Genomic DNA, 19663 nt, shown 5'->3' with positions numbered 1-19663 from the left:
TTCTTAGCAGGCACAGGGTTTGTTTCACCTTGCTGTGTGTTGACTAAGTGAATCTTATTCCTTGATATGCTTTGTTTCTGTGTAATGTCTCTGTGTGCGCATGTGCATATTGAAGTCACAGGGCAGTCTCTGGTTCATTCCTCAGGAGGCATCCACTTTGGTTTTTCAAAAGTTGTTCCAATTTATTTATTTATAGGGTTTGTGCCCACAAGCAAAATGGGCATGTGTGGAGAGAGAACACCTGTGTGCAAACATGGTGTGTGTGTGTATGTTGAGGTCAGATGACAGCTTGCAGGAGTCACTCACTCCCTCCACCATGTGGGTACCAGGGGACTGAACCCAGGGTGTCAGGCTTGGTGGCAGTCGCCTTTAACTGCTGAGCCATATCCCCTCCCCACCCAGCTAGTTTTTCTTTGATGTAAGGTCTCCCGCTGCTCTGTGGTTTGCCAAGTAGGGTAGCCTGGCTAAAGTCCTGGGGATCCATCTGTCTGCCCCTCCCCATTGCTGCCGTAACCCAGCGTGTTAGGGACCAAATTCAGGACCTCATGCATGCTGGTTATGAAAGGGTCTCTATGTAGCCCTGACTGGTCTTGAACTCATAGAGATACCCCTGCCTCCACCTCCTGAGTGCTGGGACTGACAGGTGTGCACAGCCAGGCTCTGCTCACCTTTTTATGCATTGTCCCTTTTGTTTCAGTCCTCAGTCCGTTGTTTGGAGACAGTGTCGCTGTGTAGCCCAGGGTGCTAGGCCTCAGCCTGCCAGACACCATCTCCTAGGACTCTATGTTCTGAAGTTAGGAGAAGCCAGGAACGACGCCCCAGAGGCTGGCTGAAGAAGAAAAGACCCTTGGTGACACTGGGGGTGCAAAGGCACTGGGGTAGGAGTGGGCCATGTAGCGGCTGTGGCTGTGGGAACAGGGGACAGGAACAGAAGGACAGGTGCTATCTTAGCCAGCTCCAGGTATGGGTCAGGGTGACCCTCACCCTCAGGGACTACCGTGTGCCCAGACGTTAGTGCACAGGATGTGCTCTGCAAAATGAGATGAAGGGATGGACAGACAGAAGGACAGATGGGAGGAGCATGGGGGGTTGGTCAGGCAGATGGCTGTCTGTCTGTGTGAATCCCATGGGCCCCCAGTCAAGGGTTCTAGAAACCACAAGTGCGTGCGTCATCTCCCTGCTGTGACTGCAGTGTCTGTCCTGCAGCCTGTGTGTTCTCCTGGCCCCCACAGTCCCTGGCAGAGGCTGCAGGGTGGGTGCTGGGCAGGATGCCAAGTGCTGGCCAGGCAGAGGCGGGCAGCCGGGTACCAGATGCTGCTACCTGCCTCTGCCTCTGAGTCAGCATCACCATGGTAACTGGCTCTGCCGGATGCTCCCCGGGCTCAATATCGTCACTGCAGCCCAGCCACCGTCATAGCTGCCTCCGTGGCAGGGGGCACAGATATTTTAGCAGATTTCTGGCATCACCAGAGACAGGAAGTCTAACTTCTCATCTGCATACAGCTCAGGCCCTCAGTCTCCTGGGGCAGGTGACATGTTTCAGGCACTGGGTGACCACATCATAGGTTAGCACGGCTGGCACTGATGGGTTACAGCCAGAGCTGAGCCCAGGCCTTTCCTGGGGAATGCACCAGTGGGGAAACTGAGGAAAGAAGAGAAGTTATGGGTTGGTAAAGAATCAACCTCTTGCTGGGCATATACCTTTAATCCCAGCACTCAGGAGGCAGAGGCAGGCAGATCTCTGTGAGTTGGAGACCAGCCTGGTCTCCAGAGCGAGTGCCAGGACAGCCTCCAAAGCTACACAGAGAAACCCTGTCTCGAAAAACAAACAAAATCAACCTCACACCCTGGCCAATAAGGTTCTGGGGATCCCCAAGGGTCAGTCACACTCCCCTCATTGAAAGCTGTACCATTCCTCACTCTCTGACCCCATGACCTTTGCTCAGGAATACCTTTTCTTGAGCCTTCTGGAACCATCTGTCCACCAATGAATGCTATGAATCCCAGAAAGCTCCACCCCACACTTCTCTTTCTGCTAACTTTTTTTTTTTTTTTTTTTTTTTTGGTTTCTCTGTGGCTTTGGAGGTTGTACTGGAACTAGCTCTTGTAGACCAGGCTGGTCTCGAACTCACAGAGATCCGCCTGCCTCTGCCTCCTGAGTGCTGGGATTAAAGGCATGCGCCACCAATGCCCGGCCGTTTGCTAACTATTTCTACTCCCAGGATGTGAGGGCACTGGCTGAGCTTTCCAGGACCTGCCCTTGTCCCCTGGAAGCTTGAGCCAGGCATGCCAAGGCCAGGGAGGAGGCAGGAGCACCAGAGAACCCCGACCTCAGCCAGAGCTTTGAGGACAGTGCAGGCATATGGGCATATGGGTGAGAAGTAACTCCCTGGGCAGATTTTTTTTTTTTTTTTTGAGGCAGGGCTTCACTGTGTAGCCCTGGCTTTCCTGGCACTCATTCTGTAGACCTGGCTGGCCTGGAACTCACAGAGCTCCACCTGCCTCTGCCTCCTCAATACTGGAATTAAAGGCATGCGCCACCACTGCCTGGCTCCCAGGGCAGAATTTTACTCCTCCAGGGCATGTCCAGCTCTGGAGATGACAACACTGAGCATCTCAGGCAAGTGGGGTCCCCATACACTACACCCCCATACACCCATACATGCCTGTCCATCTTTTAGAGACAAGAGCCCTTTGTGGAGAGACAGTTTAGCAGTTAAGAGCTCTTGCTGCTCTCTCAGAGGATCCCGGTTCGATTTCCAGCACCAACACGGAGGTCACAACTGTTTGTATCTAGAGTTCCAGGGGATTCAGTACCCTCTTTTGGCCTCAAAGGACACCAGGCACACACATGGTGCCATGGTGCACAGGCATGCATACAGGTAAAACACACACAGACACACACACAAACACGGAGACACACACACACAGAGAGACACACACAGAGACACAGACACAGACACACACAGAACAGATACACACACACAGAGACACACACACAAACACAGAGACACACACACACACAGACACATACACACACAGACACACACCAGAACAGATACACACACACAGAGACTCAGACATATATATGTAATTAAAAAATAAAAAAAACTCAAGGTCACAAATCAACAGACAATGGTTTCAGGTTTTGAGCAAGGCAAACTTCACTTCTGTGCAGAGGTGTCCAGTGTCATGGTAGCCAGTGGATCAGCACAGGGACATGGCCACTGACTTCCACCTTAACCCTTCTCACTGGCTGAGATTGGGCACAATAAGAGGACAAAGAAAGGGTCCAGGAGACAATGGCCACCGACAGCCAGGGTTCCAGAGGAGCTTCAGAATGTGGGTCCCACTTGGCCAGACAGGCACATGCACATCACACCTACCTGGCAGTAGAGACTAGAGTCCCCACACACCTGTTTTACTCACATTCTTTGCTGGGCAATTGCTACTTCTTGAGGGCTCTGGGCTGGGCCTCTAATGGGCCAATGGAGTCCAGGCTCCAGCTGTGACAGTGTGCAGGAGGGGACTCCGCCTCACTGTGTGGCCAGTCAGCCTACTATTGAGCTGAGCTTCTTCCTTTGAGAGAGCACTGAGACCCTGGCGGCCCTAAACATGGTTGTGTCTGGAGCTGTCCCTCCAGCATGACACATTCTCCAGTGTTTCCAGCTAAAATCATATCTAATGCTAATCTTTTTCCCCAATCTGCCTTTCTGGTGGCCATGACACCCAGACTGTTGCTGCTGTAAGAAATGCAGTAGCTGCTGTCTGATGGGGAATGTTCTTCTGTGTATGTTTCTCTTATTGGTTAATGAATAAAACACTGATTGGCCAGACAGGAAGTGACGTAGCTTGGCAGAATCAGGATATAAGCAGGGACAAACAGGAATTGTGCTCTTCTCTGTGGAGACACTTAGCAGTCAACATGTAGCCAGCAAAGTTAGTGGTCCACATCCTTCTCCAGTAAGATAAGACCACATGGAAATACTTAGATTAATAGAAATGAGGCGGGCCTTGGTGGCCCTCGCCTTTAATCCCAGCACTCGGGAGGCAGAGGCAGGTGGAAGAACAGTCAGTGCTCTTAACTGCTGAGCCATCTCTCCAGCTCCCTAAAAACTCCTTTTTTTTTTTTTTTTTTTTTTTTTTTTTTTTTTTCGAGACAGGGTTTCTCTGTGGCTTTGGAGACAGTCCTGGCACTCTCTCTGTAGACCAGGCAGGCTGGCCTCAAACTCACAGAGATTTGCCTGCCTCTGCCTCCCAAGTGCTGGGATTAAACTCGTGAGCCACCAACACCCGGCTAAAAATCTTAACTAGCTCTTTATTTAGAGGATACTTGGGGGCCGCCCCATTCAGATGGAGTCAACAACCTAAGTCCTGAACATACATTGACAAAGCTTTGTATTTTTTTAAACTTCACTTTATGTACTTGCATGCATGCCTGTGTGTCATGTGTGTGCAGTGTCTATGGAGGCCAGAAGAAGTCATTGGATTGCCTGGAACTGGAGTTACAGATGGTGTGAGCAGCCATGTTGGTGCTGGGAACCGAACCCTCGTCCTCTGGAAGAGCAAGTGCCCTTAACCACAGAGCTGTCTATGCAGCTGTGCTTTTCATGGTGCAATTCACACTCCGTGGGGTGGGTTTCCATCACAGGCCGCTCATTCCTCTCATAGACAGTCTCACACAGGGAGGGACAGGGAAGGCACAAGCGTGCACTTGGCCCGGCTCCAGCCAATCTTCCCGAGTCCTCCTATTAGCGTTTGTTGGGGCTGTGTGAACCCAAATGTCAGAACCCTTCCCAAGAGGCCCCTCTAAGCTCTGTGAGCTTCACCGCTGATCCTTGGTCAAGGTAGGACCTTGCCACCATCTCGCTGTTCCTTCATTCACAGTCCTGTGTTGTCTCTACACTCACTCCCCCCTGCAGTGTGCACGGCTTTGTGTGTGTGTGTGTGTGTGCAATGCCTACAGAGGCCTAGGATCCCCGAGAGCAGGAGTTACAGACGGTGGAGAGCCGCCATGTGGGTGCTGGGAACCGAACCTGGGTCCTCTCCGAGAGCAGTTGGAGCTTAACACGTTTGGAAGGACGGACGGACGGACCAAATCGCCATGTTGGTCCTAAAGGGCGGCAGGGAAAGCAGGCCGACGTCAGAAGGGCGCCTGTGGCCTCTGGTCCTCTCCAGCACACCAGGTCCAGGGGAGCCAGGCCACGCTTACCTGGCTGCGCACTGTTGGCCTGCTCGCTGTGGGATCCTCAGCGGGCCAGGCAGGCAGGGCTGCCTGGGGGACAGCTCCAGGCAGGGTCTGGAACCGGGGACCCGGACTGCAGGTCAGCCTCAAGATCTGCACGGGATTAGCTGCTTTGAGGGAAGGCGGGAAAGGGGACAAAGGACGGGTGCAGGGAGGAGGGGGCGGACGGAGGGAGGAGGAAGGAAGGGGGGAGCAGGGAGGAGGCTGGAAGAGCTGGCGCAGGGAGGAGGGACTGCCTGCTGGTGGCAGGGTCAGGAGTTCAGACGCTCGACCCCTGGGGATCTGGCTCACATTCCTTGACCAGGCTCACGCGGGTCAGACGGACCGGACGGACCGGGGTCCTCGTACCGTCCGTGTTCCCGCGCTGCTCTCCTGCCTCCCTCCCCGTTTCTCTGCAACGCCCCTCCCCCAGCGCTGGGTTTGATTAGCAGCTCGCGGGGTGGGGGTGGAGGTGGGGTGTCGCAGCGGAGGCAGGGGGCTGCCGCCTACTGTGGGCTCGCTCTCTTCCCCCTTTCCAGGTTATCTGCTGCGCACCCGCCACTGTGCAAGTGAAACTGAGGTACAGGCCACACATGGGTTGGGTAAGGATGCATCTGCACCCTGAATACACCCCAAATCCCCGCCCCCAACACACAATAAAGCCCCAAACAGCCCGGGGTGGTGGCTCAGGCCTTTAGTCCCAGCACTCGGGAGGCAGTGACAGGCGGATCTCTGTGAGTTCCAGGTCAGCCTGGTCTCCAGAGCGAGTTCCAGGACAGCCTCCAAAGCCACAGAGAAACCCTGTCTGGAAAAACAAACAAGAAGTATCCCATAATAAACCCGAGGATCTGGGACTGGGAGCAGGGGGAGGGGACAGGGTGGGCCACGTGCTGCAGTTTCCCGAGGGTGCCATGGGCACACCCCACTCCTGATGCAGTTCTCTGAAGTTAACCTGGCTAGTGTTCCCAACCTGTGGCTGGCATGTTGGTCCCCAAGTTCCTGGGGTTCCCATTCTGCTTGGTACTGGGCCTCTTCCTGTTTCTTTTTGTAGCCCAGGCTGTGCTCATCCTCATGGCCTGCTGGGAAGACAGTCTTGAGATGTACCACTAGACCAGTTTCTCCATCTCTCCTTCTGATCTGAGTCTGTCCTTGGGGAGGGGCCATGACCCCAGAGCTGGGCTCTGCAAACACCTGCTGCCTACTTCTCCAAAGACAGGAGGCCTGCATGCAGGGTTGCCTCGGTTTGCCCCACTCACCACCCTCTCTACTACCTTCTGTGCTGTGGGTTCGCTCACACAGCACAGGAAGACTGTCACTAGCCTGAAGGATGTGGGTGGGGACAGCCCCGGGGCCTCAGGCAGAGGAGGAACTTCCTTCTCTCCGGTGGGGTCCTTAGGTCCTTAGACCCTACAACCCACAAATGGGGTTTGTGTCAAGAGGAAGCAAAACCATTTGGTACCCAGTGTCCAGCATCACCCTGGAGGATGGGACTCTCAGGTTCAAGAGCAAGCAATGACTCAGACAGTAACTGAGTGCCTACTGTGTACTGGGTCCCATACACCTGAGGTGGGAGCAGACCAGAGCACCTAGTTGTGCATGGCTGTGGTGTCTTGAACACCCCCCACCCACCCAACCCCCACCCCACCCGCCCTGTGAGGTCCCCAAGCCTGACAGCCTAGCTCAGGTATCACTTCACAGTGTCCCCGACTCTGTCTCTTGTGATCCAAAGGGCACTCTGAAGCAAAAGCAGAAGAGGGGCTTTGATGAGAGCAGGCTTGGTCATGTATGCTTTTGACCAGGCACACTGAGTTTGAGGCCAGCCTGGGTCACATAGTGAGACCCTGTCTGTAAGAAAGTGGCTTACTACAGAACACTTCATTCAAACAAACAAACAAACAAACAACGAACAAAAGAACCTGTCTTCTATGAAGAGCCTGGAGACAAATCAGCCAGCCCCTACCGCACCCCCTCAGTACGTGGTCCCTAAGGCCTCGTGGGAGCGACAAAACAAAATAAAACACCAGGACAGGCCAAACGTGGCCGAGCCAGGGCCTGGGTAGACAGCAGGTGCATTTTAATGCACGCCTGGGCGAGAGATTCCCCCTGGTGCGTGAGAGCACCGAGTGTCAGCCAGTCTTCCGTCTGTCCGGCAGGGGCAGTGGGCCGGTGAGGAAGCTGAGGGTGCGCTTCATTTCCTCATTTTAAAAAGGTTTTATGAGGCTGGAAGGAGCTGGCAGCCACCCAGAAACAGGACGTGGTCCCTTCGCGGAGGCTGCGCAAACACCTGCGGTCGCAGCCCGGCGCCGGCGGAAGCAGCGAGGGAGGGGCCTGCGGGAGGCCGCGGTCTTCCCGGTAACCCGACCCTCAGGAATGCGCCCCCCCACCCCCCGTCCAGACACCCGGGCCTTGCCCGCACGCCGGGGCAGTCCCCTGCCTCAGCCCCTCCCAGGGGCCCCCTGAGATCGGTGTCTGTAAAGACTGAAAGCAGAGGAAAATCAAGTTTATCTTCGAACTGGGGAAGCGCCCGAGAGCCTGAGGATTCGAACCCAGGTCCAGGAGACGTTAGGTTGCATGTGGGGCCGCTGTCTCCAGCCTGGGCAGTGGCACCTGGGCAGGCTACTTCCTCCTCCAGCATTGCCCGGGGAGAGAAAAGCGAAAATAGAGGCCCAAGTGGGCGTTGTTACCGTGGCCCAGGGCTCCACTGACTTGTCCAAGCCCGCCCGCCGACCCCCTCCTCCTCGATGCAAGTTTTCAAGGTTGAGTAGCAATTTTTTCCAGAGACCAAGAGCACTCCCAGACCGTCTGCTTAAGTTTCTCCAAACAACAACAAAATTAGACAATGGCTGATGGACTAGCGAGTGCAGTCCACAGGACCCACACAACCGGGAGGACACTGCTGCAGCCCGGCGGGGGGCACCTTCCATGCAGCCTCGGGAGGCAGAGGGACACCGGCCTGGTCCACAGAGCCCGTGCAGGGCAGTCAGGGCCGCACAGGGAGCCCCGTCTCAGAAAACAAGGAGGAAACATTCAACCATTACTATTCTTCAGTCTCCACTAGCCACAAAACGCTCTCCGAGGTTGGTAAGAAAACAGGATCACAGAAAGGCCCCCAACCAGCCGGGCGGTGGTGGCGCTCGCCTTTAATCCCAGCACTCAGGAGGCAGAGGCAGGCGGGTCTCTGTGAGTTTGAGGCCAGCCTGGTCTCCAGAGTGAGTTCCAGGACAGGCTCCAAAGCCACAGAGAAACCCTGTCTCGGAAAAACAAAACAAAAGAGAGAGCGAGAGAGAGGGAGGGAGAGGAGAGAGAGAGGAGGAAGAGAGGAGAGAGGGGGGGAGAGGGGAGAGAGAGAGGGAGAAAGAGAAAAGGTCCCCAAGCAGCTCAAGCCTGCGCTGCCTCCAGAGGGGCCAGCCCATCCCCCACCTGCCGAGGCCAAGGCCCAAGGTCAGGGCGGAGCCTCCCGTCCCCAGCTCCGCACCGGCCCCGGGGAGAGGCGGGACTGGCGCTCCGGGCCGCTGGCTGCTAGCCAGCGCTGGCTGGCTCAGCCCTCTCGGGGGCCCAGGCTGGGATCTGGCCCGCGAAGCGCAAACCCCACGTGTGAGGAAAAGGAGTCCTGTGCCGGGAGGAGTCCACCATTCGTTCAGGATGAATCTTTAGCTCCAAAAGGGAATGAAACCTGGGTGTGGGGCTCCCTGAGGCCACAACTGTGAAAGTCTAGGGCGTGGGGGTGGCACCAGATGGAGGCAATGGCCCTGAGGCGCGAAGGAGCTGGGCCCTGCCACCTGGTGCTTCCAGTGGGTGACAGGTCAGACGGGGGTCATGGTGAGGGGTGGCAGGCTGAGGGGAGCTGCTGTCTGCTCCCCACTCCCAGCCAGCCCGGCCCATCAGTCCTGGAGGGCATAATGTACTAATTAAGGGGGATAATTGCCAGCCTGGATTTTTGTTTCTCCAGCTCCACCTTGGGACCCACCCCTGGCCCTGGCAGAGTCAGAGCTAAGAGTGTGTAGCACCACCGCTGTCCAGAGGCTCCATTCGGGAGTACTCGGGCTGAGCCAGGCTTTGTGGGGCATACCCGTTCCCACTCAGAGTAGAGGCAGGAGATCCTGGCTCAAAACAAACTCAAAAAACACAAATACCCCCAAACTTTCATGACACGGTAAGGTGGCCGGCCGGGTTGTCACTCTAGTACTTGATAAACCGAGGAAGAGGGATGGCCACTAGTTCGAGGCCAGCCTGGGTTACACCCCAGCCCTTGCCAGGCCCCTGTCTCTGTAAATTTCATGCCAGACAGAGCTGTAAAGTGAGACCATCTCTCAAAACACAAAACAGCAAATTCAAGACCAAGCACTCATGCTGGGATGAGGTGACTGGGCCTGTCATTCCAGCAGCTACTGAGCAGAGGCAGAGGCTTGCCTTGAGTTCTGGGTCAGCTAAGGTACAGACAGTCAAAATAAGACACATATCTGAAACACAGCCCATCATCATCCAGGACCCAGGAGGCTAAGGTAGGATTGTTGGATGTTCAAGGAGATAAGTCTGGCCTACAGAGTGAGATCCTGTCTCAAAACATCCCAAAACAGGCCATGGGTGTGGCTCAGTGGGCAAAGGAACCTTCCCAGAACCCTGAGCAGGACCCCAAGAATCACAGGGAGGAAGAGAATCTACTCCCACAAGCTGTCCTCTGGCCTCCACAGGTGGGCGAGCAGGCGCGCGCGCGCACACACACACACACACACACACACACACACACACACACACACACACACACACAAGAGTAAAACTTCAGGCAGAGGTAAGGTGGCTCAGACTTGTTATTAAAACACTTGGGAAGGTGAGGCACGGAGACTGAGGTTACAGGATGAAACCATGTCTTAAAACAACTCAAAATAAAGATTTAGCCGGGCGGTGGTGGCGCATGCCTTTAAACCCAGCACTCGGGAGGCAGAGGCAGGCGGGTCTCTGTGAGTTCGAGGCCAGCCTGGTCTACAGAGCGAGTGCCAGGGCAGCCTCCAAAACCACAGAGAAACCCTGTCTCAAAAAAAACAAAAAACAAAAAACAACTCAAAAGATTTAAACAAGGTTTTTTTTTTTCCCACGGAGATTAAAAAAAAGCCACAAAACCTGGCGACTGCCTAGAGCCCTGGCCACATAGCCCACCCTCAGCTTCCCCTCTGAAAGACAGGAAGTCAGGTTTCAGGCCTCTGAACCCCACTCTGTGAACCGACAGGACTCAAGGCACTTTAAGCAATTTCTGGGGACTCTGCAAGGGAGCCCCTCTGCCTCCCCCATCCCGCCCCGCGCCTGCCAGCCCCAGCCCCAGCCCGGGAAAAGACGCCCAGGTTGCTGCCCAGCCCCCTCCATGAGGGCGTGGTTCCTTTGGGGTGTGCTGTGGGCGTGTCTGCACAGAGGGCGTGGTTTCCTGGGGCCCGGCCCATCACGCCACAGGAGAAGGGGAGAGACACTGAGAGGAGAGCTATAAAGACACAGGCAGAGAGAGAAGGGGAGAGAGGAAGGGCATGACTGGGAAGAAGAGGGAGACAGATGGAGGGAGGGAGAGAGGAGAAACGCGCGGAACGGGGAAGGAGGGAGGGAGGGAGGGAGGACAGAGAGAGCGCTGCACTCCAAGCTGGGCGTGGCGACCCGGCCAGGCCGCGTTCAGCCCCACCTCCATGACGTCAACCCACAATGCTGCGCGCTGTTGTGCCTTGTAGCGAGCGTCGCCCCTGGCAACAGCGGCCGAGGCAGCCAGGGAGCGAGGGCGTCCCGGCCCGCCCCTTTATGCAAATCTACGACGTCACCTCGGGCCAATGGCGATCGGGGGCGGTGAGCTCATCGTGGGGGCCGAGGCTATAAGGGTGCGCGCGAGCGTCGCGGGGCAGAGTGGCCGGCAGCGTAGCCGGGCAGCACGGGCAGCGGACTGGGGGGCGCACGGGGCCCCCCGGGGAGGCCGCGGCCACTCCCCCCGCCCCGGGGCCCAGCGCGGCGGGGGAGGCGGGGATGGAAACGCCCTTCTACGGCGAGGAGGCGCTGAGCGGCCTGTCTGCGGGTGCGTCGAACGTCGCCGGTACTGCTGGGGCCCCCGGCGGTGGTGGCTTCGCGCCCCCGGGCCGCGCGTTCCCCGGGGCGCCCCCGACGAGCAGCATGCTGAAGAAAGACGCGCTGACGCTCAGCCTGGCGGAGCAGGGAGCGGCAGGATTGAAGCCCGGGTCGGCCACTGCACCTTCCGCGCTGCGCCCCGACGGCGCTCCCGACGGACTGCTGGCGTCGCCGGACCTTGGGCTGCTAAAGCTCGCGTCGCCAGAGCTCGAGAGGCTGATCATCCAATCCAACGGGCTGGTAACCACCACTCCGACCAGCACGCAGTTCCTCTACCCTAAGGTGGCGGCCAGCGAGGAGCAGGAGTTCGCCGAGGGCTTCGTCAAGGCGCTGGAGGACCTACACAAGCAGAGCCAGCTGGGCGCGGCCACCGCGGCCACATCTGGGGCCCCCGCGCCCCCCGCGCCCGGGGACCTGGCAGCCACTCCCGGAGCCAGCGAGACCCCCGTCTACGCCAACCTGAGCAGCTTCGCGGGTGGCGCCGGGCCCCCTGGGGGCGCGGCCACCGTGGCCTTCACCGCGGAGCCAGTGCCCTTCCCGCCGCCCCCGGGCGCGCTCGGGCCGCCGCCACCTCCGCATCCACCGCGCCTGGCCGCGCTCAAGGACGAGCCGCAGACCGTGCCGGACGTCCCGAGCTTCGGCGACAGCCCTCCGCTGTCGCCCATCGACATGGACACGCAGGAACGCATCAAGGCGGAGCGCAAGAGGCTGCGCAACCGCATCGCCGCCTCCAAGTGCCGCAAGCGCAAGCTGGAGCGTATCTCGCGCCTGGAGGAGAAAGTCAAGACCCTCAAAAGCCAAAACACCGAGCTGGCATCCACCGCCAGCCTGCTGCGCGAGCAGGTGGCGCAGCTCAAACAGAAAGTCCTCAGCCACGTCAACAGCGGCTGCCAGCTGCTGCCCCAGCACCAGGTCCCCGCGTACTGAGCCTGACTTCGGGGCGCATGCGCGGACTCGCTGCGGTGGTGGGCGCCCCGGACTCCTCCGAGGCTCGGCGCCCCCGGACTCGACAAGCTGGACCCCCCCCTTCACTCCGGGTGGGGACCCCGAGCGCACGGCCCCCGCCCTCGCGCCACCTCTGTTTCCCCAGCCCCGCGCGTGTTGCACAAGCCCGCGGCCCGGCAGCCCCTTTGTGCCGCCGAGAAGGGGCTCCTAGGGGCGCGCAGCCTCACGCTCTGCCTTTTTCTTTTTCCTTTTTGCCTTTTGGAAGAGAGAACGGGAGTGTCCGATTCCGCCCTATTTATGTTTCTACTCGGGAACAAACGTTGGTTGCGTGTTGCGTGTGTGTTTCCTTGTGTTGGTTTTTTAGAGAAACGGGAAGAAGAAAAAGCTCCTCCCCCTTCCCCTCCGCTCTCCCTCCCTCTCGACACTATCCCTCTCTTCTTGTTTGGTTTTGTTTTGCTACGAGTCCACATTCCTGGTTCCGTAATCCTTGGTTCGCCCGTTTTGTGTTTTCAGTAAAGTCTTCGTTACGCCAGCTTGGCTGTCCGCCTCCTTCTTCCCCCGCCGGGGCCGGTGGTGGGCGGGGCCTGGCCTTCTCCCATCCCCCCCCTCCTCCAGCCCCTCTCCACCCACCCCCACTCCCAGGCGAGGCGTGGGCGCCGGCCGGGACTGCACGTCTGCGCGGCGAGCGCCACCTAGGTGCAGGCTGTCGGCTCTGGTCCAGGTGGCACCCGGACTGGGCTTCTGGGCTAGCCTATGTAACTTAGCTGGTACATCCTTTTGGGAAGAGGGTGAAGAAATGGAAAAGAGGGAGGAAGGAGCGCATGCCTTCTTGGGGTCTTGGTTCTCCCGATCTTCAGCCTCCATCGGGGTGTCTGGGAGGCTGGTGACATCCTTACAGAGAGTTGCTGCTTGCAGTCGGCCCTCAGTAGGAGCTTTTGTCTTTGTTGGTTTCACGGGTACCTCAGGCCCAGAGCATTTGGTCCAAGACCAGCAGCCTAGAGTCATGGAGGTGCATTTAAACATCCCCCTCCTGACACGCCCCTTCTCCCAGCGCATGTTCTCCCATTTGAGGAAACTTCAGCGATGTTGAGCACTTGGCTTGAGTCACACGGCACCTTTTTTTTTTGAGACAGTCATTCTATATAGTCTTGGCTGTCCTGGCATTTGATATATAGACCAAACAGGCCTGGAACTGACGAGAGATTCTCCTGCCTCTGCCTCCTGAATGCCAGCATTCCCTGTGAATCTTTATTTGCAAAGCTGGAGATGAAGCACCTCGGACCTAGGGCACATTAGGCACTGTCTTCTCCAACTCAGTCCCAGCCTCTGTCTTGGAGAGGGGCACTGCCTATCAGGGACATTGACCCTGGGGCTCCAACTGCCCAGGTGTGCACTTTCCTGTCAGGCTGTTGAGACCCTGTGTCTTAGGTTCTGATCCCCTCGGTATCAGCATGGGTGCTAAAGTTACATGGTAAGATCTGGGGTGGGGGGTCTGTGTCTGAAGGCTGCTCTTCAAGCCACTGTGTACCTGCCCCCTTGGCTACAGAAGAGAAGGGCTTTCCTGCTCTTCTCCCTGCTCCAAGCCTCCTGTCAATCCTGAGCAGAACTGTTTTGTAAGACCAGCTTGGTGATGCTGGCCTGTCATCCAGCATTCTCCAGGATGAGGCAGGGAGCTCTTCAGTCCTGTATAGCTTGGGCTGTAGAATGAGACCCTGTCTAGAAAAACAAAGGCCAGTGATAAGCAGCCTGATCTGAGAGTTCCTGAGTGTTTATGTAGTGGGGGATGGAACCCAGGGCTTTGTCCATCCTGAGCTCCAGACACTGAGTGCCAGCTTGGGTAGCATAGCATAGCATAGCTTTGTAATAGTCACACACTCTTGCTTTATGGACCTCTATCTTGTATGCTGTGAAATGGGAGTGTCCTGGTCTAGGTTCTGCCTTCCCCATCCCTTTCAGAATTGACCGAGATTAGTGTGCCCCCTATCTCACACACAGCATACACAACACAGTAAGAATCTGAGCTCTCCCTTGGCCTTTGGAGTGCTGGCATGCATCATGCCCAAGTTGGCTCTGTTTCCCTGCTTTTGTAGTGCTGGATGGAGTTTCAGTCTTTACAAAGATTTGTCCTGTTGTTTGAGACAAGGTATCACTCTATAGATAAGGCTGGGCTGGAACTCATGACCCTGCCTCTGCCTCCTGAGTACTGGGATTAAAGGTGTGACCCACCACCGAAGCAGATGCAGTTTGTTGATATTGGGAGTATCTTTCCTGGTCAGCTAATCTGATGCAGGCTAAAGAGGAACATGACTCCCAGGACAGCCAGGGCTACACAGGGAAGCCCTATCTCAACACACTGAGGCCTGGGTACCTGGGCTCAGGGTTCTGTTCCCCAGCACTGAGGCTGGTTCTACAATTCAAGTACATAGCTCTCTCTGAGCCTCAGTTTCCCCATCTGTCCCACAGGCTAAGGCTGTCATGCCCAGGCTTCCAAGGAGACATAATGGGCTCACCAGAAACAATAGAACAGAATAGTTAACAGTCAGAGGGAGGCAGGGTAAGCCACAGGGTCTGCTCCTTGCATAGAGGCTGAACAGCTCTGTAGTCCTTGCTCTGACAGCCCCTTGGCAAAGCTAAGTGGTTCTGGCTTAGGCCTGCTGTGCACAGGCCAAGGTGTGTGTCAGCCTTGGCCTGTGCAGCTGTGACTCACATTGGGTGCTAGCCCAGACTGGGGCGGTGGCCCAGAGTCTTGACCTCACTCCACTTACCCCCTCCCAGAGCCATGGCTCACAGTCCATGCCCACTTTTGGGGGGTTATGTTTGGTTTTTGTTTTTTTGTTTGTTTGTTTCTACACAGGGTCTCCCTATGTAGCCCAAGGCTGGTCTGGAACTATGTTTGTAGACTGCTGTCCTGAAAGTCACTGGCATCCTCCCGGGTGCTGGGTGGCTGCTTCCCATGTGTCTTTTTATCCCCCACACCCACAGAGATGTCTTTAGAATACCTTGTGGGCCCAGCAGATGGAGGGGGGCTCTTCCAAGAGAGGCTGGGGGTCACCTCTATGCTGAGCCCTAAGTTTTGGCATAGGTTGTAGACATCAGGAGAGCTCAGAGCCTCCCGTGCTGTCAGGGGTTTCTATGTTCTAGAACCTTCCCCACACTCTGCTGGGGATTGGTTGGAACTCAGGCATGAGTCATAAAGACATTTGGGTACCAGGGTCCCAATGCCGGCCAGAGGGGCTGGTGGCTTCAGCTTTGGGGACAGGTGAGTGGGTTGGTGGGGTCCCACTTGTATGTCACTTCACTCTTGCCAACAATGTCTCTGTCCTCTGGGTTGTGGTAACAGCCCCTCGGAGACAGTATGGGGTCCCCCAAGCTTTGATGGTACTTTGTCTCTTGGGCACCTGCTTGCCCTGTGTAACCATCAGGAAAACACTGCTCTAGATGTGCTCACAACTGTCCCCAGCCTGCCCTGGGGGCCCTCACCCCCCACCACTGATTTCCTCCTCCTGAACTCTCACCAGGTCTTGGATCACATGCAGGCCTTTTTTTTTTTTTAGATAGGGTCTCATGTAGCTCAGGCTAGCCTTGAATTCACTGTGTAGATGAGGATGAGCATTAATTTCTTTTTTTCATGACAGGGTTTCACTGTGTAGCCCGAGCTGTCCTGGAATTAGCTCTTGTAGACCAGGCTGGTCTTGAACTCACTGAGATACACCTGCCTCTGTCTCCTGAGTGCTGGGATTAAAGGCGTGCGCCACCACTGCCCAGCTGGGCATGAATTTCTTCCACCTCCTGTGTGTTGGGCTGAAGGGTGTGTGCCACCACCACATCCAGCTTTGTAGCCCAAGCTGTCCTGGAACTCACAACAATCCTTCTACCTCAGACACCAGCATGCCTGATTTTTGGGGTTGATAGAGATGGAACATATAACCTTACACATTCATCAAGGCTGCCACTTGAGTGCCAGTCCACATGCTAGTTCCTGCTCCCCAGTTTCAGTATTTAACCCCCTTCCAGTGTGCAGTTGTGACATGCATGTCACCTGCTGTGGTGACAATTACTGATTGTGAGCCTCCTGACAGCCCCTCCCCTATGCTTGGGTTATCTCACTGTTGCCCTTGCACAGGTGGGTGTTCTGGGGTTTGGACAAAGATAGTTTGGGTTGTAGAGTGCACAGAATGGGGGCTCAGTTGCTGACCCTATGCTGGCTTGGTGTTGAAGCCAGGGGTGTCTTGAGGGCCTGGGGGGCACTGTGACCACTCCAGGACTGAGGACACCCCTGGAATCTGTCCCAAAGGTGAGGGCTGGTGGTCACCCCTGCTGACTGAACTCAGTGAGCCAGGTTCTGCTGTGGATCCTGTAGTGACCGTGGACAGGTAACCCCACTTCTTTGACTCAGTTTCTCTTGCTTTTGTCAGACAGGGTGCCACTATTTTGGCCAGCCAGGCTGAGCTCAAACTCACAGAAATCTGCTGGCCTCTGCCTCCCAAGTTGGGGGATCAAAGGTGTGTACCACCAAATGCCTGGCCCCTTATTGTTTTTTGAGACAGAATCTCACTGGCCTGCAGCTCACTGGTTTATCAAGGCAGGGCGGCCAGCCAGTCCTAGGGACCCTGCCTGAGTCTCCTCTCCAGCACTGGGTTATAAACAGGGACCTCAACAACTTTGTTTGTTCTGTTGTTTTGGAGACAGGGCTGTCTTGGAGCTTGCTCTGTAGCCCAGGCAGGCCTTGGACTCACTGAGACACCTGCTTCCACACACTTGACATTAGGCTAGGATGGCCCCAGACTCACTGAGACACACCTGCCTCCACACACCTGGCATTTTTTTACTCCTGTTCTCAGGATGAGATGAGGAGCTTGTGCGGCAGCAAGCACTGTACTGGAACACTGTGCTGTCCCCACTCTGTCTGTTCTAATAGTCACAAAGAGGCCTTTGAAAGCCCCCTCTACAGCTGACATGGTGGTGCACATGGGGTTTGAGAGAGGGCTCAGTGCTGCTTACAGAGGACCTGAGTGGTTCCAGCACCCACAGCTGGTGGCACACAACTGGGGTGACCCCGGTTCTAGTTCTCTTCACTCTTCCAAATGTAAAAGAATATTTTTAAAAAATTATAGCCACACATGGTGGCACACTCCTTTAACCCCAGCACTTGGGAGGCAGAAGAAGGCAGATCTCTGTGAGTTTGAGGCCAGCCTGGTCTACATGTATGCACAAAGCATCGTCTTAGTGTTTCTATGCTGCAATAAACACTATGACCAAAGCAGCTGTGGAGGAAAGGGTCTGTTTGGCTTAGGCTTCCATCATAGATGAAGTCAGGACAGGAACTCACACAGGGGAAGGACCTGGAGGCAGGAACTGATGCAGAGGCCATGCAGGGGAAATGCTTACTGGTGTGCTCCTTATAGCTTGCTTACAGCACCTAGGACCACCAGCCCAGGAATGTCCCACTCCACCATCAATCACTAATTAAGAAAATGCCAAGGGCTGGAGAGATGGCTCAGTGGATAAGAGCACTGACTGCTCTTCCAGAAGACCCGTGTTCAATTCCCAGCACCCACATGGCTGCCCACAACTGTCTGTAACTCCTGTTCCAGGGGCTCCAATGCCCTCATCACAGATATACCTGCAGGCAGAACACCTATGTACATAAAATTAAAGAAAAATTAATTAAAACAAAGAAAGAAAATGTCCACAGCTTGATCTCATGGGATATTTTCTCAGTTGCAGCTCCCTCTTCTCTAAGGTCTTAAGCTTGTGTCAAGTGGACATAAACTATCCAGGACACATACATAAATAACACTAAAAATATTCTTGGGCCAGGCGTTGGTGGCGCACACCTTTAATCCCAGCACTCGGGAGACAGAGGCAGGCGGATCTCTGTGAGTTGGAGGCCAGCCTGGTCTCCAGAGTGAGTGCCAGGATAGGCTCCAAAGCTACACAGAGAAACCCTGTCTTGAAAAACCAAAAAAAAAGAAGAAAAAAAATATTCTTTAATGATATCAAATGATAAAATGGGCTGGAGCGACAACTCAGCAGCTAAGAGCACTGACTGCTTTCCCAGAGGACCCAGGTTTGATTCCCAGCACCCACACAGGGTGTTACCGCCATCTCTAACCCCCACCCTGGGCATCTGATGCCCTCTTCTGGTCTCCACAGGCACTGCACACACACAGTGCACAGACACACACACAGGGAAAACACTCATATATATGAAATAAATTGTAAAAACTAAAACAACAGAAGACAGGGTGTTGTTATGGGGACGGCTCAGTGATTAAGAGAAATTGCTCCTCAGTCATGAAAACCAGCCCAGGTCCCAGCATTCACAGAACAACCTGAGCAATTGATGCCTGTAACTGAAGCATGCACACATCACACATGCACATTAACAGATACAAATGTAAAAGAATACTTTAAAAAAGTTATAACCAGCCGGGCGTTGGTGGCGTACGCCTTTAATTCCAGCACTCGGGAGGCAGAGGCAGGCGGATCTCTGTGAGTTCGAGGCCAGCCTGGTCCCCAGAGCAAGTGCCAGGATAGGCTCCAAAGCTACACAGAGAAACCCTGTCTCGAAAAGCCAAACCAAAACAAACAAACAACAAACAACAAACAATAAATAAAAATGTAAAAGGTGAATATTTAGTATTAAAATTAAATTAGGATCATTTGACTATCATCATCTGTAGACCAGGCTGGTCTTAAACTTGCAGAGATGCATCTGCCTCTGTCTTCTGGGTGCTGGTTCTAAAGATGTGTGTTACCAGTACTGTTCCAGTTTTTTTGTTGTGTTTTGTTTTCCCTTTTTTAAGTGTATAGATGCTTTGCCTACATGTATATCTGTCTCCCACATGTGTGCCTGGTGCCTGTTGAGGCCAGAAGAGGGTGTCATATTTTCTGAGACTGGTTTCAGACAGTTGTGAATTGTCATGTAGGTGCTGGGAACCAAACCCAAGTCCTCCACAAGATACATAAGTGCTGCTAACCACTGAGTCATCTCTCCAGCCTCTGGCCTAATTTTTTAAATTGACATATTGTGTATGGGGCGTGTGTGCCAGGTACACGTGCAGAAGGCAGAAGATAACTTGCAGGCATTGGTTATCTCCCCACTCTGCAGGTTCAGGGGCTTGATTGAGCTTGGGTCATCCACCTTGGCCACAGCCACTTCCTACACTGAGTCATCTTGCTGCTGTGGCTGCTCTTCTTGCTGGATGGTGTGGTGTACTGTGTGTGTGTCCCCGATGTGTGGCTCTGTTCTCACCCTTCTAGACAATAAAGACAAGGACCCCTTCGCCTCCCCTAATTCCTAGGGATCCTCGTGATCCCTGTTATATAAATGCAGGTGTTAACTACCAAGTACGTCCCAGGAACCCCTTCCTGTAAAGTGTCTTTTGTCTTGTCCCA

The 19663-nt window shown here is 55.2% G+C and overlaps 1 protein-coding gene across 1 annotated transcript; it reads left to right on the top strand.

The window, feature by feature from the left end:
* The first annotated feature begins 10887 nt into the window (after positions 1–10887).
* Positions 10888–12794, top strand: LOC113833392 (transcription factor jun-D). The gene has a single exon (XM_027394733.2). It carries the CDS (start codon positions 11219–11221, stop codon positions 12242–12244), a length of 1026 nt encoding a protein of 341 aa, XP_027250534.1. The 5' UTR covers positions 10888–11218; the 3' UTR covers positions 12245–12794.
* Positions 12795–19663: the final 6869 nt, after the last annotated feature.

This window comes from Cricetulus griseus (genome assembly GCF_003668045.3).
Source record: "Cricetulus griseus strain 17A/GY chromosome 1 unlocalized genomic scaffold, alternate assembly CriGri-PICRH-1.0 chr1_0, whole genome shotgun sequence".
Classification (NCBI taxonomy): Eukaryota; Metazoa; Chordata; class Mammalia; order Rodentia; family Cricetidae; genus Cricetulus; species Cricetulus griseus.
Note: the sequence above shows the minus strand (reverse complement) of the source record. Positions and strands in the feature narration are given on the sequence as shown.

Bases quoted from the DNA above. Each gene is read 5' to 3' on its own strand.
- LOC113833392 (XM_027394733.2), top strand. From the start codon at position 11,219: ATGGAAACGCCCTTCTACGGCGAGGAGGCGCTGAGCGGCCTGTCTGCG.